Source organism: Leopardus geoffroyi, chromosome D1, assembly GCF_018350155.1.
Source record: "Leopardus geoffroyi isolate Oge1 chromosome D1, O.geoffroyi_Oge1_pat1.0, whole genome shotgun sequence".
Classification (NCBI taxonomy): domain Eukaryota; kingdom Metazoa; phylum Chordata; class Mammalia; order Carnivora; family Felidae; genus Leopardus; species Leopardus geoffroyi.
Genome location: NC_059329.1, coordinates 75,619,454 through 75,639,516, shown reverse-complemented (window position 1 = coordinate 75,639,516; position 20,063 = coordinate 75,619,454). Strand labels below are relative to the sequence as shown.

The 20,063-nt window shown below is 46.0% G+C and overlaps 1 protein-coding gene across 29 annotated transcripts in view; it reads right to left on the bottom strand.

The window, feature by feature from the left end:
- NAV2 (neuron navigator 2) overlaps nt 1-20,063 on the bottom strand; it is a 740,939-nt gene that overhangs the window by 280,715 nt on the left and 440,161 nt on the right. The window contains exon 1 of one of the 29 annotated variants that reach the window (XM_045484761.1): nt 8,439-8,648. The exons of 27 other annotated variants lie outside the window; for them this stretch is intronic. In XM_045484761.1, the coding sequence (XP_045340717.1) occupies nt 8,439-8,510 (72 nt within the window). In that variant the 5' untranslated portion in view covers nt 8,511-8,648. Of the gene's footprint in view, nt 1-7,930; nt 8,258-8,438; nt 8,649-20,063 lie in introns of those variants that run through there. One more of the 29 variants, XM_045484771.1, reaches the window with a different exon arrangement.

Genomic DNA, 20,063 nt, shown 5'->3' with positions numbered 1-20,063 from the left:
AAGGGTCAAGCCCTCTAAAGCCCTTCCCAGCCTACTTGCTCACGCTCATCAGAGTTACTGGTTCCTTCTTCTTGGATCCAAAAGCACTTTGCACGTGCTTTTTATCATGGCTGTTATACCTATTCACCTTTCTCCAGTCAGGAGCTTCCCCGGAATAGAGCACAAGTGCTGTAACATCTTTGAAACATTGGCGCCATGCCGGACTCACTGCAGGGGCTTCATCAACAAGCATGCGCTGACTTCCTGGAGGGTAAATGGATGGGTTAATGGAAGCAAAATGAAGGAACAGACTGGTTAATGTTCAGATGGGTGGACATATGGATGGGTGGGTACGAGAAAAGATAGGTGAATGATTAAATGGGGAGAGGAGTAGACAGATGGATAGATAGAATGGGTGAGTAAATCTGTTCCTTTTCATTGCCTAGATTAGAAAGTCAATGCAATCAGGATGGTGTTTCACCTATCTTTCAGACCAGTCAGTGCACAAGGCCTAGAACAGGAACTGGTAGGTAACATTTTGCTGAGACGATTTCCAGGAGCATAGTAGCAGGACCCTCTTGACAGCGGGCATTTAAAGCTATGTAACAAGATACAAACACACACAAAACATACAATGATCTACTAGAGTGGGCTCATACTGGGTCAGGAGAGTTGATAAGTTTTATGAACCTTTGTGAGCTGGTTGTTAAAAACAGTCATTATTTATAATGGCTCGAATTTCTCAGAAAGAAATTAGAAAAATACCATCAAAAAGAATAAAATACTTAGGAATAAATTTAACCACCAAGGTGAAAAGCCAGGTGTACTGAAAGCTATAAACCATTAATAACATTGAAAAAGACACACATGGAAAGATAGTCCATGTTCATGGATTGGAAAAACATTGTTAAAATGTTCATACTACCCAAATCAATATACACATTCAATGCAATTGCTATTAAAATTCCCGTGACATTTTCCACAGAAATAGAACAATCCTAAAGCATGTATGGAACCACACAAGACCCTGAATAGCCAAAGCAATCTTAAGAACAAAACTGAAGGCCTCACATGGTCGGATTTCAAACTATATTACAATGCTAGAGTAATCCAAACAGTTTTTATTGGCATAAAAACAGACATTTGACAGCCACAGGCAGAAAGAATGAAACTGGACCACTGTCATGCTATACACAAAAAGTGCCTCAAAATGGATTAAAGACTTGAATGTAAGACCTGAAACCATAAAAGTTCTGGGGGGCGGGAGGAAGAGGAGGTAAGCTCCTTGCCATAGGTCTTGGCAACGATTCATTGAATTGGACACCAAAAGCAAAGACAAAACAAACAAATGCAGACTCACAGATACAGAGAACGGGTTGGTGGTTGCCAGAGGTGAGGGAAAAGGGGGCAAACAGTTGAAGGAGAATCAAATACAAATGTCCTCTTAAATAAGTCATGAGCTCACGTACAGCATGAGGAACACAATGAATAGTACGGTATTAACTTTGTATGGTGTCGGGTAACTAGCCTTACTGTGGTGATCATCTTGCAGTGTATACAAATACTGAATTCCTATGTTGTACATCTGAAACTAATAGTGTATGTGACTTACACCTCAATAATTAACAACAAACAAGCTGGGCTACATGAAACTAAAAGGCTCCTGCACAACAAAGAGAATCATCAACAAAGGAAGGCAACCTACTGAAGGGGAGAAGATAGTTATTTACAAATCATATAGCCCATAAGGGGCTAATATCCAAGATCTATTAAGACCTCCTAAAATCCAATCACAAAAAACTGAATGTGACTAAAAAACCAGAAAGATCTCAACAGGTACTTTTCCGAGAACGACCTACAGGTGGCCAACAGGTGGTTGCAAAGATGCTTATCAGTAACCATCAGGGGAAAGCAAATCAAAACTTCAAGGAGAGATCACCTCACACCTGTCAGAAGAGCTTTTTCCAAAGCATAAGTAACTATTGGCGAGGAAGCGGAAAAAAAGGAAGCTCTCCTTCACTGCTGGTGGCTATGTCACATGCTGCAGCCACTAAAGAAAGCAGTGTGGAGGTTCCTCCAAAAATTAAGACTAAAAATACCAGATGATCCAGCAACTCCACTTCTGGGCATCTACCCGGACAAAACACACTGACTTGAAATGATACATTCACCCCATGTGCACTGCAGCATTATTTACAGTAACAAAGGTATGGAAACGAGCCACCACAGATAAATGGATAAAGCAATCGTGATACACCTATAGGAGTATTATTCAGCAACAACAAGGAATGAAATCTTGTCATTTGTTTCAACACAGATGCACCCCGAGGTCATTTATGGGAAGTAAAAGAAGTCAGACAGAGAAGGACAAACACCGGATCATCTCTCCTGTATGTGGAATCTTAAAAAACAAGCTCACAGATAAAAAGAACAGATTGGTGGTTGCCGGGGGGGGGGGGGGGGGGGGGGGGGCGGAAATGGGTGAACTGGTTTTAAATAAAGTGTCTAAAATTTTATTCTTTAATTCAAAGACTGGGTTTTCATCTTTGGGCAGTTTTTTGCTTGTCCAACTTTGCATTACCAAATTGATCTAAAATTATTCAAAATATTCTCTGAAGGGATTAACATGATCTCCGCGATTAGATATTCCTGGTCCCTCTCCAGTGTTTTTCTGGAGGGATTCTGAATCCCCAAAGGCCACTTCAACCACAATTACGATTACAGAACCAGTGAGAAAAGAACCTGTGATGATCTGAGACACCCCTGAATTTACAGAGGAAAAAAAGCCCATTGAAATGGAATTATTTTTATGTTATCCCCAACCCCATATATTTATATATGGCACTGCATTTTCCTAAAAATAAGGCCATAACTTAAAAAAAATAAATACATGAAGCAAAAATGTCGTTCTTGTGGATCCTCAAGCTTAACTTAGAAAAGTGAACAGTCTGCAGGGACCTGTTGGGGGCTCAGTCGATGGAGCGTTTGACTCTTGATTTCAGGCTCAGGTCATGATACCCGGGTTGTGGGAGCAAGCCCCGCGTTGGGCTCCACACTCAGCATGGAGCCTGCTTGAGATTCTCTTTCTCCCTCTGCCCCTCTCCCCTGCTCATGTTCTCACTCTCTAAAATAAAAAAAAAATTAAAAAAATAAAAACTGAACAGTCTGAAAAATATTTAAAATTGTCTCATTAAAATTCCTTTTCCAATCTTATTGAGATTTAATTGACATACCACAACCTGAATATACTGATAGTGTACAATTCGATGAGTTCTGACCCATGAAATCATCCCTACAATCAAGATAAAGTTTCTCCCAGCCCCAGGAACTTCCTTGCAACACTTTATTTTTTTGTTTTCAATATATGAAATTTATTGTCAGATTGGTTTCCATACAACACCCAGTGCTCATCCCAAAAGGCGCCCTCCTCAATACCCATCACCCACCCTCCCCTCCCCTCCCTCCCACCCCCCATCAACCCTCAGTTTGTTCTCAGTTTTTAAGAGTCTCTTATGCTTTGGCTCTCTCCCACTCTAACCTCTTTTTTTTTTCTTCCCCTCCCCCATGGGTTTCTGTTAAGTTTCTCAGGATACCTTGCAACACTTTGGAGTCTATCCCTCAGCTCTACTAAGGTTGCAAAGCTAACACGGATCTGCTTTATGTCACTACAGGTTCATTTGGCCTTTCTAGAACTGTATAAACAGTTTAATTTACATACAGTATAATTTTTGAAAAACTATATAAAACAATTAAATTTCATAAACGTGGTACTACTCAAAACTCCTTGTTTCCTACTTTATGACATTTTACTATTGTTTAGGCTCTTCGGGTTATTTACAGCTCTTAGATCTGTGTGAAGGAAACGGAGCACATCTCTTCCCAACCCTGTGCAGAGCGGTCATTTTGGTAAAGTCAGCCTTGATAGAAGGAGTTACCACGGAAAACAAGTGCTATTCATCAGGATTTTTTTCCTTGGAAAACTGATTGTTAAATGCCACTAGGATACAAAAGGTGAAATGGGAAAAAATTATGTCACTTATTCCCACCCCCACCTTCCCCAAGGAGGTTTCTTTGTTATGCAGAAGAAGGAGCCAGGGGATGCAAATGTAGGGGAGTGGAGACGGAGATTAAATGCTTTGCATGAGAAAAAGTGAATTCAGAAGAGGGAGGGGAGGTTTGGAACTCCAGAGACTGGGAAGCGGAGAGGTTGTGGGATGGGAGGAGGGAGAAACCCTGGAGACAAGATCGTGAGGCATTAAATAAAGTTGTACACTATAAATGCTCCCCTCTGAAATCTTCAATAAAATCTAGACTCCTACCAGTGCTTTCTAGGGTAAGCGGACTCCTTCCGAGGAAGGCCTAGAGGTGCCAAGGCCTGCCTCCCGGCGAGCGAAGGGACGGGACGGGATAGAGTGAGCCTGAACCCAGGTTAGGTTACTTCCGGCTAAGAGAGTGTGGGGGTCTACCCACAGGGCCAAGTGGGTAGACGGGGAGTTAGTTCATGGTGTCCCTTTGCAGCACCCAATGGGGAATTTGTCATGGGGGCACTTGTTCCAGGAATACTGGCTGAAACCCTCTCTCGGCTTGCGTCAACCCTCCTCCCACACAGGCCTCCTGGGTTTTGGTGAAGGTCTCTCTAATCTTATGGTGCACAGCTTCCTGGCCCCTCCTGGCCCCCCACACCGACCCCCCCCCCCCGCCCCTGAAGGTGTCTCAACTGGCCCTACTTACAGTGGTCTCCCTGCACGGGGGACCTTCCCAGGCACGGGGCCTGACCTTGTCTCACCCCGACCAGGGTGCTCCCAACTCCCCTGACTCATTTCTTTCCATCAGGCTTGTTAGGTCCCAGGCTCGCCGCTTTCCAGGGATGGCCTGGTGAGAATCACTGTTCCCAGCTAACATTTACATCTCTAAATGGGATCATCAATGGTTTAAAGGCCAGAGATTCGGAAATGTAATCACTCTGGCAGGCTTAGGAGTGATTTTTTTTTTTTTTTTTTTTTAAATGGTAAAAAGGTTTGTGGTTTTGGTTTCTTAGGGCCAATCCCAGACCACTGCAGGTGAGTGGCTATATAACCTGTAGATTGCTTATTAAAATTCACAACACCCAAGGCAAACCCTTGCGCATGCTTGTTGTTTAAGGATGCTCCCTTGCCCAGGAAGCCTGAGTAGTGGATGCTAGTTAAAGGATTAACCCTGGGTCAGATTTCTCAGAAAAGATTATAGAGCAGCCTGATTTATCAGGGAGAAGCCCTCAGAGACGGTCCCAAGCGTGGGGTATGGACAGTCCCCCTTTCCAGCAGGAGAAGGTGTGACTTAAGGCAAGGTGGTAGGGTCCTTCTTTAGTTCTACCTAGAAAAATTAGGAGGTACAAGACCCTAGGTAGGGGCCCAGATCTCCTTATTCTCCCCACTGCCAAACAGGTTTATGGTTGGCACATCAAGGGTAACTTCCGTGAACATCTATTTTGTGACAAGGAGAAAATGTTTGCGTAGTTACAAGTGTGAAGTCAGATCAGACCTCTGCTGAAAACAAGAAAATGGGCCCAAAGGGGAGTTGCTTATACTAAGTCCCACATCACTGAACTTGAGACTTAATGACAGTTTTGCCTCCCCCAGAAAATCATCTTAAACTGTCAGTCAAGAATCACCTGTTCAGCCCTAGCTAGGTAATCTGCCCAATTTTGCCGATAAAAGTCTTCCCTTTTGCCGATAAAAGTCTTCTCCTCTGGGACCCCTTCCATCCACTAGACTGGACACAGTCTGATTCTAATTGATTTTTTGTTCAAACAAGCTCTTAAAATGTTTAATATGGGGGAACCTGGGTGGCTCAGTCGTTTAAGTATCTGACTTTGGATCGGGTCATGATCTCATGGTTTGTGGGTTCGAGCCCCACATCAGGCTCTCTGATGTCAGCACAGAGCCTGCTTCGGATCCTCTGGCTCCCTCTGTCTCTCTGCCCCTCCCCCACGCTTGCTTTTGCACGCGCACACGTGTGTGCACGCGTGCTCTCTCTCAAAGATAAACATTTGGAAACAATATTTAGTGTGCCTTAGTTGATCTTTTAATACCCTGGCTTTACCTCTTATACAAACCCAGGTAAATCACTGAAACTCAAGCTCAGTTTCATCTATAAAACGGAGAAAATAACAGCACCTAGCATAAACTTCTAAGGATCAGAGGAAGAAAAAATGTGAGCACCTGTGAGCACGCGCACACACACAGGTACTCAGTGAAATGTAAAGAAGGCCCAGGTACTCAAAGTCACTGGGCCCAGGGGAACCTTAGAAGGTCCGACATCCTCACAAGTGTTCAGGGAGCTACATCCCACTGGGCACAGTGCTGGCCAAGACACTTCTGTGCCATTTGTGGGAAAGATGCACAGGCTTTAAAATCTCTGGTGGGCCAGCAGTTCCCAGCAGGGGCTGGCGTTTCCCCGCCCTAGGAAATGCTGTCCTGCTCCTCCCCTTCTCAGGAACTTCATGGCCAAGAGACTTGGCCACAGTGGAAGTGGCTGTTGTGCCCCGGGCCCTTCTCCAAGCCCAGATGTCAGGCCTGGGGCATCTCAGGTTTCTTATGTTTTGTATTTTTATAATAGGCTTTTACTAGGAAGACTACCAGATACCAAGCTGGCACCCAGGAAAGAAGGGGCGTCTCCCCTACCCGGGAGACAATCTGGCCCAGAGCACAAAGATAGTATTTATTCTATTGGGTCCTGAAGAAAGCCCCGATTGATTCAGCTCAAGAAGAATAAAGACTTAATAACAACAGCACGGCCTCGGCCTCCCATCCGCAGTGCTTACGATTAATAAGGCTCTTTCATAAACACAATCTAATCAGAGCCACACACATTCTCCCCATTTAACAGATGGGGAAAGGGAGAGCTCAGCTGGACAAGATTTAACATCAGCACTGCAGCCCAGGTACTCAAACTCAGTCCAGCCATTTTGGGGTCACATGGCAGTCATAAAACCCAGGCCAGGTCAGTGGACGTCCAGGATGGGGGGGGGGGGGGGAAGTTCCAGGACGAAACTGGAGAGCCCTCTCTTCCGGAGAAAATAGAAATTGGAGGTCAGCGTCTATCCGGGTTCAGCAGGAGACAGAGATCCCATGCAGCCTGTGAGAGGTGTTCATCAAAGCTCGGAACCACATACCATAGCTTCCTCTACTGAAATGTCTATTTTTAACGTCCTACCTCGAAAGGAATCTCTTTCACAGGGCAACGAATAAGGGGCTAAAAAATAAGAAAAAAATCTAAAGACGCCCCCATTAATTGTGCTTAGCCTGGGCAGTGTTAGACATACAAAGCACAAAAGACACACCAGCTCTGGCATCCCAGCAGCCTGCCAGCTTTTATAAGCCAATGCCCCAGAGGAGTGAGGTAACAAGAGGATGAAAATAATTCAGAGAGCTCAGCAGAGCGGTTCACGTGGAAAAATGCCCTCAAAACGACATCAAGAGATAGCTTCTTACAGTGAGTTTTCCTACATCATTCATACCAACACCATTCCTATTCTTGAAGATAAGGGCAATCCAGACCTGCTCACCTAAGGAAATGTTTTGGAGGCTTAAACAGTTTACAGTGAACCATTCCAAAGTCACTTATACGCAGCCATCATTAAGCAAATAAGAGAAGTACACACGCCACCCTGGAAAAGGAGTCCTTCCCAAGCCTTATAACATGAATGATGCCTGTGACGTTGGCACGGGGGCTGGAGGGAATAAACGATCTCGTTTGGTTTTTTTTTTTACAAACTAGGCAAACCACATCAAAGTGACCATTCTGATTCTGCCACCAAAGTGCCACTGGACCAGGAGCATCAGGACCGTCATTAGCCCCAGGGCTGAAGGTTAAGGCGGCATAAAGAAAAAGAAGTCTCCCCCTTTGGCCCTGTGTTGCAAGCTCCCACACGGATTCCCCACAGTAAGTGGAAAGTCACGGAGGCAGTTACCAACTCGCTTGAAAGATCCCACGAGGGTGACCCCGGCCAGGGGTGGGAGAGGTCAGCAGCGTGCTTCTTCCCGGGCTTCACAGGAAGAGAAGTTGCTTCAATTTGCCCCGGAACAAATCCTTTCTAAGGTAAAGCCCTCTAGAACACCCCCCCTTATAGCTCTTCAAACCCTTAACAGAGGTCAATCTTTCTCCCTATTTGCACCTGCTGAGGCCCACAATTGAGAAAACACACCACACCTGTTGGCCTCCGCAAGTGTATTTTTTAAGGCCATCAACAACTTCCAGACAAGTCCTCTCTACCTGCTCTAAAAATACACCGCTGGGTCCTCACGAGGTGGCGGCCAGCCCAGCAAAGTGTTAGGCAGATGAAAGGCCCCCCGTGGAGCCCTTGGGGTCCCAGCCGGCATAGAAAACCACCTGGAACCATGTCTACACTGGAGCCTGATTCAAACAAACTTCATCATCCCTCCCCAGAGACCCTGCCGGCGTCCCTGAGCGTTGCTTACCACTTTGTAATGGTCGCAGGAATCCCGACTCTGGCCCCGGGCGGGAACCCACAAGTTGATGCTTATAGGCATGGCTCGTCCCCCACAGCCGCGCGGTGCGGGCAGCCACCGGCCTGCACCCTCTCGGGGTGTCTAGTTCAAAGCACTGTGGAGGCGTGTGAAGCCTCGAAGGTTAATTTTAGCTGAAGTCACGCTCCCGCTGTGGTCAGATTTTCTTACACGGGCCACCTCCTGAATAGCGGCAGCTTATGTTACCCCAGCCCGCTGGGCGGCCCTCTGGCCCTCAGCCCTGGCTGCAGAGCGCTGTGATGCGGCCCCCTCCACCTCCCCGGCCAAATTCTCTTCGCCCTCCAAAATAACCCGACTCTCTGTGCTGACATTTTCATGACACACTCAAGGGAAATAAATCGCAGTTCCTTTGGCTGTCCCAGGCGAACAAACCTGGGGGCTCGCTCCCCGCTTAGCAAAGGCCGAGCGAGGAAGCTTGAGGCCGTGGGGGCCGCGCAAACCTCGCGTCAGCCAGGTGGTGGCTGCTGGGGCCACACAAGAGCAGAAGCCTGACGTGCCTGCATCTCCTGAAGTGCGGTTTTGACAACCTCTGTCTGTGTGTGCTGCCTACAAGCGTCTCGTCTTTTGCCTGACACACTCTCTCTCCAAGAGGAACGACAGGCCCTTCCATTTCTCTGAGGGGCTGATGAAGGAGAGGAATCCACCTGTTCCCACCCCAAAAGTCTCACGCCTGCAAAAGGAAGAGAGTGTGAGCCCTCTCACACTCAACCTTGCAGGGGTTTGGAAAGGGCTACCTAGGCCCCCACATGGCTGCGGGTTCCAGATCTCGGCGAGTGGATGGGTGTAGATACCAGGAGGAAGGTCATTAGAAGAGGCGCATTGCAGGCAGGCCTTCCTTGCATCCTGCCAAGCTTGGTAATCTGGGACCCGGCAGTTTGCCGAACCAGTCTGTCCAAGGGTCGGCTGCCTGCCTGAGGGAATTCTGGTCTGCTCTCGAGATGACCTTTTTCAATGTGGAAAGGACCATGGAAAGGCTATGGAGCAATTAAATCCCACGTGGCCTATGACCTGGCAAGCAATACGCTGGGGTACAGTATCTGAAATAGGCGTCACGGCCACACCATTGCTCCCTGTAGGATGCGATGGGATGTCTTTGCCCTCCCTGAGGTCTACCAGTTCCACTCCCATGGCATCCGAGGCCTCCCCTTCGTAACACTCACGCTTGTGAGGGTTTCATTCATTCAAGTATTTACTGAGCATGTTCTCTGCAGCAGATACTAGTCTAGGCTTGGAGGAGTCAGAGTCAAAAGGCACGCTCTCATGTGCCTCTATTCTATTGTGGAGGAGGGATGAGGGAGAGAGACAAAACGGCAATAAACTAACAAGCAAGCTCATACCAGAGAATGATAAATACCATGGAGAAAACGCAATAGAGAATGAATGGCAAGGGTGGAGAGATACTATGGTAAGGAAATCAAGAATAGCCTCTCTAAGGAGGGGACATTTACATAGGGACCTAACTGATAAGAAGAAGACAAGCATGCAAAGATGAAGGACAGTGGTTCTCCCAGAGCAGTATCAGCATCGCATGGGAATCTGTTTGAAATGCAGATTCTCAGGGCTAGCTCCAGACCTCCCGAATCCAAAACTCTGAGGGTGGGCCCCAGCAGTCTGGGTTTGAACAAACCCTCTGTGTGATTCGCATACACACTACACTTTGGGACCCACTGATCTAGGGGAAAAGCATTCTAGGTGGAGGACTGTATAAACAACAGGAATCTATGGTTCTGCTCACCGCTAAAATCCCCAGCCACTAGCTCAGTGCCTACCACATAGTAGGAAACCAATAAATAATTCTGACTACTGGCCAGGCTTTCAGTCCCCGCCTCTAGAAGCCAGACAAAAATCACAAAAAGATACAAACTGTAAAAATGTTACATTCATAAAACTTCAGCAAAAGCACTCACAAAGGAAGCAGAGAAGGTCATTTAGAACCCAGGTGGCCAGGGGGAAGCTTTCTGGAGTGCCTGATACTGGCAGCCGCTAAGACTGACTCTTGCCAATCTAATAAAACTTGGCACCACGAAGTTGGCAATTAGATTTCCTGTAAAAGGCTAAATGTGGTGGCCTTCTGCTTCCTGATTCTGAAACTCAGTAAGAAAGGCATTAGTGTGTGGCAGCTGGGATAATCATTTAATTGATCTTTTCCACCCATAGAAGCCTCCTTTCCCTGCTCCAACCCACTGAATTGTAAATCAATGTCACCTTCATTGTGAGCATGAAAAGGAAGGAGAAAACACCGCTCTCCCCAAACCAAATTGGAGTCAATTTCCTAATGGGGCCTTGGTGAGACTCTAAATGGGTGCTGCCATTTCTCCCCCTCTGGCCTCCTCCTGGGCCACCCACACAGCTCCATCAGGGCCAGTGGCAGCTCCAGTGACATGCAAAGCAGGAAACAAGGGGCTTCCTATGGTAGGATTTCCGTAACATAAAGGGCTTGGATTCTGTTGTCAGCCAGACCCAATTCAAATCCCCAAACTGGACAATATTGCAGAAAGCATCTAGAAAGGTGCTGGGAATGTAGGAAGGGGTGTATAAATATTTATTTTCCCTTCCCTCATTACTGCCGTGTGTAATTGTATTCACTGATCCAACAAATACTTACAATGCTTACGCACCATGCACCCTTACTGGGGGATATAGAGTGATGAGCATAACAGACAAGGAGCTTACTGTCTTCAGAGAGTGACAAACATTAATCATATAAGGATACCAAATAAAGATATAAGAAGATGTCAGAGAACAATTGTGGCAAATGTTATAAAGATGAGTACATGGTACTATGAGCCTACAGTGGGATTTTTCAACCTATCGAGAGCTTTTTAAAATACAGATGCCCAGGCTCCAGGTGGGCATCTAACTCAACCTTAGGATGTGGGTCCTGGCACATGCATGTTTAACAAACCTCACAGATGCTTCTCACTGTTGGAGTCGGGGTTACAGGCAAGCAAGGGGGGGAAGGCAGGAATGATCCATGTGGTAATTGATCAGAGTTGGAAATACTATATAAATTATCAGCTAAGTTTATAAACTAAATGATAATACAGTTTATCAGCATAAACTATATACTGATCTATATACTATATAACTACAAACTAACGTTTACTTCAATCTTAATATAATATTTGTAGTTATGTATATATACATGGATTAATATACACACATTTATTTCCTTGCTCTGCCAAGTGAAAAGGTCTAAAAACAGCGACACCCCAGTAGCAACAAGCACACTCAGTACCCATATCTTGGTTTCTAGCACCATTCTCCAATATAAGGAACCAGGGATCCTCAGAGAAACCACCGATTCTTGGAATGAGGAAATATTCAAGATGGGTCTGGAGCAATCATAGTGCCAGAGTAATGATGTGTGCCCACACCAAAACACACTGATGGGGGTATGTCACAGAAACTCGGGAGCTAACTGAAAGAGCTCCCGATGGCCGAAGCTGGAACAGTTTGGAGCAATGAAGCAGTACTGGGTTAAAACCCAAAGTATGAAACAAATATCCATGAGTCTATTCTGATATAACTAGGGGACCGAATAAATAAATAAATGGGGAGAGTAAAAAAAAATCCTCTGTGCAAAAAGAATGCCAAATAATTTACGTAGATATTCTGTTCTCAAGGAAGTGGAGTGTGAACTGCCACTCTTCAAGTGTGGGCTGCACAGAGAACAGTACACAGAGGGGGACAAGAGTAGTTCTACAGGTGTGAAACCTGACAAACTCCACCACAGCCAGACGGTCGAGATTAACCTCACCATCAATAAGTCATGTTGATGGCACGTACCCTTGATAGGATGTGATGAAAATGGCACTTTGCCTTTGTGGTTTTTCCCTCCAAAACCCACAGTCCAATCATAAGAAAAGCACAAGACGAATCTCAGCTGGGGGTGGGGTAGGGGCCCATTCTACAAAACGCCTGACCAGTAATCCTCAAAACCATCAAGGTCATCCAAACAAGGAAAGCTGGAGAAACCGTCACAGCCAAAAGGGACCTAAGCGGATAGGGCAACTAAATCTAACATGGCGTCCTGGATGGGATCTGGGGACACACAAAGGTCATTAGATTTTTTAAAAAATCTAAGGAACTCTGACTAAAGTATAGACTTCAGCTCACGATAATTTTAAAATATTGGTTCATTCATCGTGGCAAATATACCATAGTGAAAGGGGTTGCTAACACGAGGGGAAACTGGATGTGGAGTAAATGGAAGCTCTCTGTACTATCTTCACAACTTCCCTGTAAATTTAAATCTATTGTAAAATGAAAAGTCTACTTGAAAAGACAAACTATGAAGCTCCACAACTGATGACAGTGAGCAGCCAGGTTTGAAAACCGAACTCTTAAATACCCCATGAGTGTGTGTGGATTCGGCCATTTCAAGGGTAGAATGCCTTGCCTGAAGTTAGATTTGAGACCACAAAACTTCACAAGCAGCATTCACTTATACACACACACACACACACACACACACACCACCACCACACATGGGTATACGTATAGAGTTTATACGCTAGTTACCATGTACCAGAAGCTCTTCCAGTGTGGGTGAGTTTCCTGGAATGCTCATTAGTAACTCTCAACGATAAAAGGACTTAAAAGAGAAGCCATTCAAAACTCCAAGTTTTGCTTTGATCCTTTCAAAAGAGCCATGAAAAGAACTATTTGTGCCCAAAGAACAACTGTCGGGAATCTCCCAGTTAACAACCCTGAGCCCAATCTCAAAAGAGCCTATTTGTTCCGCAAGATTTTCCATTTGAGTCTTCCTCACCTTTAAGAGAAGGAATCAAAATCCCTGAGGCTCCCCCAGGTTAACCAGATCAAAAGTGATGGGAGACACTGTAATTCATAAGGTAAGTTAGAAAACACCAGATTCCAAGAACTTCAGCAGAGGAAAAATGTCTCCAAAATGAATCAATGGCCCACTGTCTGAAGATTTTTAAGGATAATTTTTAAAATTCCCCATGTGCTTGGAAACACAAGCCAGCTTTTGCCAGCAATAGGTGGCAGCATTTCTGTTCTCTTGGCCACATTCTACATAATTTACTGACTATTAAGAGACAATTAGAATATAAGGGTTTTCAAGGTCCTACTACCTCCCTCGTTTTCCATTAAAGGATAAACTTTCTCGACAAATCGCTTTTACCAGAGACAAAAATCACATCTTTTAAGGAAAAAAAACAAACAAACAAACAAAAGAAAAAAAGTGACAAATTAATTTCCCCTAACATAATAAAACTAATTTCATCATCTTGTCCTGGCCATCTGCTTCGTAGATGCAAATCGAACTGCATTTTCCACTGCCTGATAACTTGCTTAATTCAGTTAGCTCTTGCGACCCTGCTTTTGTGACCAGTGCTCCATGAGACCTTCCCCTGGTGACTTCTAGACAAGCAACCTGCTGAGCCAGAGTGTTTCTCCCCAGAGCAGCCGTGAAGCAGTCCCTCTCTCCAGCTGGCTGTCTATTCGTGAATGAAGTTTGAAAGAAGGCAGCTATGATGGCTAGAGCTTTAGCTGAACTGGGTTGGATAATGGGTACCACTTTCCTGGGTGTCAAGCACAAAGCCCTTTATACACACTTGTCACATTTAACTCTTACAATGTCAAACTTAGTGTCTATGACTGGTCCCATTTTAATTCTGAGAAATCAGAGATCCACAGAGGTTAAAACACTTGCTTAAGGTCTCGAAACCAATGCTGTCTGACCCCCAGCCTAAGCCTTTGGCCACTATGCAGGTAACTCATCGCGACAGACTGAGCTGCTTCTAAGCCTGGGCTTCAACAGAGGCACCAAGTTAAGTGTGAGACAAATGTGCAAAATGTAGGATTTCAAGGGAATATCAAAAAGCCAGTTCCAAGTCGTTTCCTGCTCCATCAGATGGCAGATATAAAAAGAGAGGGAAGTGTGGTGAGAGAGGATTTTTTGAGAGGAGGGTGTCATTGGAGAACTCTGTACTCTAAGCACATCCTCTTACCCACCTGCTCAAACCTGGTGCTTCACTGGGGTCATGAGGGGTCTTGAGATGAGCATTCCTGCCATGGTCTGAAATCTGCTTTCTGCCCTGAGAATCTTGAGGGAGAGAGAGGGCATCGCTGATGGTTCCAGTGGTGGAGCCAGGGACCATGACAGGTTAGGATTGGTCTGTAGACCACGCTGTTGGGGCAAGAAAATTGAGTATCTCCTTGGAGAGATTGAACACTGGGGTTCATCGCGGGTCCTAGAAAGGGGCCCTTGAAGCACCCCACAAAAGAAAACCACAGCTTTCAACAGAGCAGGGAACCAGCTTAGGAAGGCACCTTTGTGTAGGCATCTTTGGTTGTGCACAGCTCCCCGGGAGTGGAGAGGGAAGGCCAACTGTTCTCACCCTCCCTTTGCAGGGTCCTGATCAGAATCCAAGTTGGGAGTTTTTGATTAGTATTACAGGCAGGGATATTCAAATTCCTCATTTGAGACTATCTTTGCAAATTATGGTGATCACAGGCCTCTGTATAAATAAGCAGAAAAGGCCACGGGCTGTGAGAGCCTTAGTCCTGTGGCAGGAAAAAAGAAAAAGAAAAAAAAAACCCAAGGGGCTTTATCCATAATCCACACATCACACTTGCCCCATTTGCTGGTTATACGAGTAGTCTCAATTCTAGCTGCTGGTCAAGAGTCCCTGGGGAGTTTTATTTTTTTATTTTTTTTAACATTTATTTATTTTTGAGACAGAGACAGAGCATGAATGGGGGAGGGGCAGAGAGAGAGGGAGACACAGAATCAGAAGCAGGCTCCAGGCTCTGAGCCATCAGCCCAGAGCCCGATGCAGGGCTCGAACCCATGGACTGAGAGATAGTGACCCGAGCTGAAGTCAGACGCTTAACCAACTGAGCCACCCAGGCGCCCCCCTGGGGAGTTTTAAAAAACACAGATGTCTAGGCCCCACTTTTGAAGAGTGATTCAGTACGTCTGAATGACCCACACATCGGCCTTTTTGGTTTTTTTCTTTTCAAAGTTTTCTAGAGAACTCTGATGCATAGGCAGGGTTGAGAATGATCAGATCATGCTCTACATATAGATAATCTGGGTAATTATCTCTGGAAAGAGGAAGGGGGAGCATTTCATCCACACCTGTTACTTCTTAATATTTAGATAATCTATATCACGTGGTGAACAGGGCAGCACGGTTACTAAGTATGTGCTACCAAGGAGGGCCTGAGCATTGTTCTTTCTCATCTCAAAGTATTAGCTTCCAGTGGCACACACAGACCATATGAGAGTATCAAAAGCCAATTCCCTACCCTCTCTCCAGAGGGGAATCTTCACTTTATAAAGAACCGAGTCGGAGACGTTAGTTGCCTAAGGTCTGGCAACGAACAAGAAGCACGGTTGACATTCAACCCAGGCCTTCCGCTTTCCCAAACCACTGCACCTTCATCCTTCTAACAACTGTCACTAATGTAGAGATCAAGACATTCTCTCCCCTGGCCCTGGGCCTGACTCTATTCCACAGTTCAAGCTAAAGAAGGGGCGGGTACTTGAGAAGGAATCTGATGACAGCACAGGTGAAAGAGCTTCAACGTCAAGGCCACTAAGAAATAAGGATCACGCACCATGGGATATCCCTTTGATGGAGAAACAGAATTCAGGAAGAGAATCTTTTCCAATGAGAAGCGTACTAGAGAATTCAACCATCTACCAAGTACATCGGATTAGAAAGCCCGAAGGGATGTTGCCTGACATTTTAGGGCCTTGTTTATTTTCCCAGAAGGGGGTGGGAAAGAAACTCTGGAGAGATGGTGTACTGTGACTACTGAGGCAAATTCGGCATGAACGAGCTTTTAACAATTGCACGTGTGATCAACTACTGAGCTCCGAGTGAGTGACACATCAGAGGACAAAATAAATAAAACCCTCGGTAGTGACATGCCCGGTTCAGAAATCAGACACGCATGGTTTCGTGGAAATTATCTAGGCTTTGATTCCAGGCAGGAGTCGGTTTGAATTCTGGCTCTGTGACTTACCAACTGACCTGGTGACTCTGGGTAAGCCACTTAGCCTTTGGAAAATCCCAGAAGCCAGAACACAGGAGTCCCCCAAGACTTTGTTGCTCATCTTTTTTTAAGGACTTAGACCAATGTGGTTACATATTTCAAATAAATGGAAAGAGACAGCCCAATAGGGAAAGGCAGCTTCACTGCAAATGAAATTTTAATGTCACTGGCAGTTCAGGTTTGGCCCTGGTCAATAGGAACCATAAATAGCTGTCACCTAATGGCCAGGTCCTCTTGAAAATGGGTTATTCATCTAAGCCCATCTCCCAGGGGACAGCTGCAAATACCATCGATGGTGGCACTAAGCAACGGCCTTATTTATAGCCAAGGAACAGATTCCAAAGATAGAAGAGGTCATGGAGGCTGAACTCCCTTCTCCAAATTCCCAAATTCCTGGAGGGCTGGGAGGTGAGGCTGGAGAACAGGTCTTACAGGAATGGCTGAAGACGGTGGGAAAAACTGTCAATAAAAGTGAGAAAAACCGAAAAGTAAGGAGAGGTTTGAAAAGAAGCCATGAAAGGAGAAGGAAACGTAGGTCGTGCTACATATGCCTGCTGAATCAGCCACCACCCATCAGTGAGACGGCCCCATCTCTCAGCTAATACCTACTCTTTAACAGGTAGAAGACTTCTCAAAATCTCTCAGCATGCATTCAGGTTCAGGTGAGGGCCAGAAAGCCTTCCCTTAGCCACACCTGCTGTGAAAGCATTGTCTGATGCCTACGGAGGCAAGTCCCAATCCTTAACTTGACTTCTAGGAACTGCTGTTTACCTAGGTGCCCCTAAATGCACACTCCTTTCAGCCCAACGCAAATGCTGGTGATTCCTCACACAGACCCACCTGTTTCCAGCCTCAGGGCCTTCACGCCTATGGTGAGGATAGACAGTTTTCACACACTGGGATCCTGTGTATTTCTCAAAGAGCAGTCGGTTCAAAGCCCACTCTTGCCCTCACCAAAATTTTCCTTGACCTTTCATCCATGTACTTAAACGTCTTGACTCCTATTTTCCATTTTAAGGTCTCTAAGGGCAGGATCTATGATCATTACCTCCATATTCTCTGGCAGTTTAGTGCCAGCTATGCCAAGAAGTGTTTGCTGGCTGGCTGGCTGGACGGATGGACGGACGGAAAGAGGGACAGAAGGAAGAATGGAGGGATTTGATGGGTTACAAAGGCAACAGCAGGGAACACATTACCCACCATGTCACTGTCATCTAGTACAGCCAGGAAAGGGCATGTCCTGGCCACCACAACAGTCTGATGAAGGCAGAGCTCCTCCCACGACACCATTCACAGATTTGGCCGCTGGTAACTACCATAAGACTGGAAACAAGACTGTCTTTGGTTGACAATTCACAAAGCACTTGGATATCCTGCAAGACTCAGGGTTAGGAATCTCACCATTGCTGCCATATTGTGGTGAAGGATGGGTTTGCAGAGTACTGATTAAAAGCATCACAGATGGGGCACCTGGGTGGCTCAGTTGGTTAAGAGTCCGATTCTTGGTTTCGGCTCAGGTCATGATCTCATGGTTCGTGAGTTTGAGCCCCACATCAGACTCAGTGCTGACAGCACAGAGCCTGCTTGGGATTCTCTCTCTCCTTCTTTCTCTGCCCCTCCCCTACTTGCTCTCTCTCTCTCACTCTCTCTCTCTCTCTCAAAATAAATAAGTTAAAAAATTTTTAAAAACCATCAGAGATAATTAGACATAAGTTTGGTGAAAACATAATTGAAAACACATAATTTTTCTACTTTCCCTTCTTCAGTGGAGTCTTATAAAAAGCCCATATGAACATTACACACTTAAAAAAATTTTTTTAATGTTTATTTATCTTTGAGAGAGAGACAGAACATGAGTAGAGGAGGAGCACAGAGAGAGGGAGACACAGAATCCAAAGCAGGCTCCGGGCTTTGAGCTGTCAGCACAGAAGCCGATGCGGGGTTTGAACTCACAAATTGTGAGATCATGACCTGAGCCGAAGTCACACCCTTAACTGACTGAGCCACCCAGGCGCCCTGAACATTACATACTTTTAACTAGATGGCACTACAAATCAGCAGAGGGATAAGGACACACACACACACACACACACACACACACACACCCCAAACTGCAGGAGATCAAGCTCCTCCCATTCTGATCCAATGAGCAGACCTGAGCTCAGAAAGTCAGTAGTATAAGTCATTAAGCACACCAGCCAGAGATCATATTATAACATCACCCTCTTGTCTCGTCCTTAATCCCAGCACCCCCTTGCCTTCAAGCTCTCCTCACCTCTGCCAAACGTCCATACACATGGCCCCTGTTTGTCTGACTACTTCCCAAACCCACCAGCCACAGATGGGGTGAGGCAGAGGAAACACACGTCAGACAAGCCAGGCCGCTATTATTTTTAACTTGGTTCCTCAGCGCTCACAGGTAGAACCGGTTCTGTCGTACACAGTCTCTGTGTCACAAAAGCACGGAGAACTGCGAGGGGCTTCCCTGGCTGGTACCTTATCCTCTGCCACCGGGGAGCTCCCAGGATTCCTGACAGTTCCCTCTCACAAGCACCTTCCTGCTTTTTCTCAATGATAGGCAGTGTCCCAATTAATCCTCACACCCTCTGAGGCATGAATTACCACCCCACTATACAGTTGAGAAAACTGCCACTCTGCAGGGTGAAGTGACTCACTTCAGCCGCACAGGATTTGAACCCACATCTGCCATCATTAAGCTCTGCTCCCACCACTTCAGCAGAGAACTCAGAAGGATGTAACATTCCATGCCACGTGCTCTCGTCCTCTGTCCCTGTCCCTGAGTGAATAGCTGTGGCAGCCTCTGCAGCTCGAGAGGAACGTTAAAGGTGAGCTGAAACCAGAGGAAATGTCACCCGGCATGATTCCCGACGCGAAGCCGCCACACTCTGTGCAATCAGAGGCCCCGTCTGAGTTTAAACAGATGCACTGGTGATTCCCTTGTACAGTTTTGATATATGGCACCAAGCACGATATGCCCACCTGGGAGTTCTTTGGTGCCAAGAATGAACAGAAGGGAATGTATTGCAGAAATATTAACCTTGGCAGTCTCCTGCCACAGAAAACCGCTGGTTGAGCTTTAATGAAATCTTGCACAAGAGCAGAAACATCTGTATCGCTGGTAAAAATAAACCCCAGCCTGGAACACGTGCCCTTCTTTGCACAAGGACGTGACAAACCTGGAGAGGAATGGGAAGGAAGCCTTTCTCTGTGATCAAAATGACTGTTTATAACAGAGAGGACAGGGCTCCTCACCTCCACGCCCTCTAGTTAGGCTCACTGGCTTTTTGCAAATGAAGACGTATTCTGAGTTTGTGCAACTCAGGCTCTGCTGGCAGGCTTACTTGTGCGGGAGAGCAAAAGTCCTGCAAACTGCCTGTGCCCACTGACTCTTGTCCCACAAAACCGTTCTCCAGGATGAATAAACATGGACATACTGCTTTGAGCCCGGCCGGCACAATGAGGTCTAATTGCTTTAAGCATCCTGAAGTAATCATCCAGCCA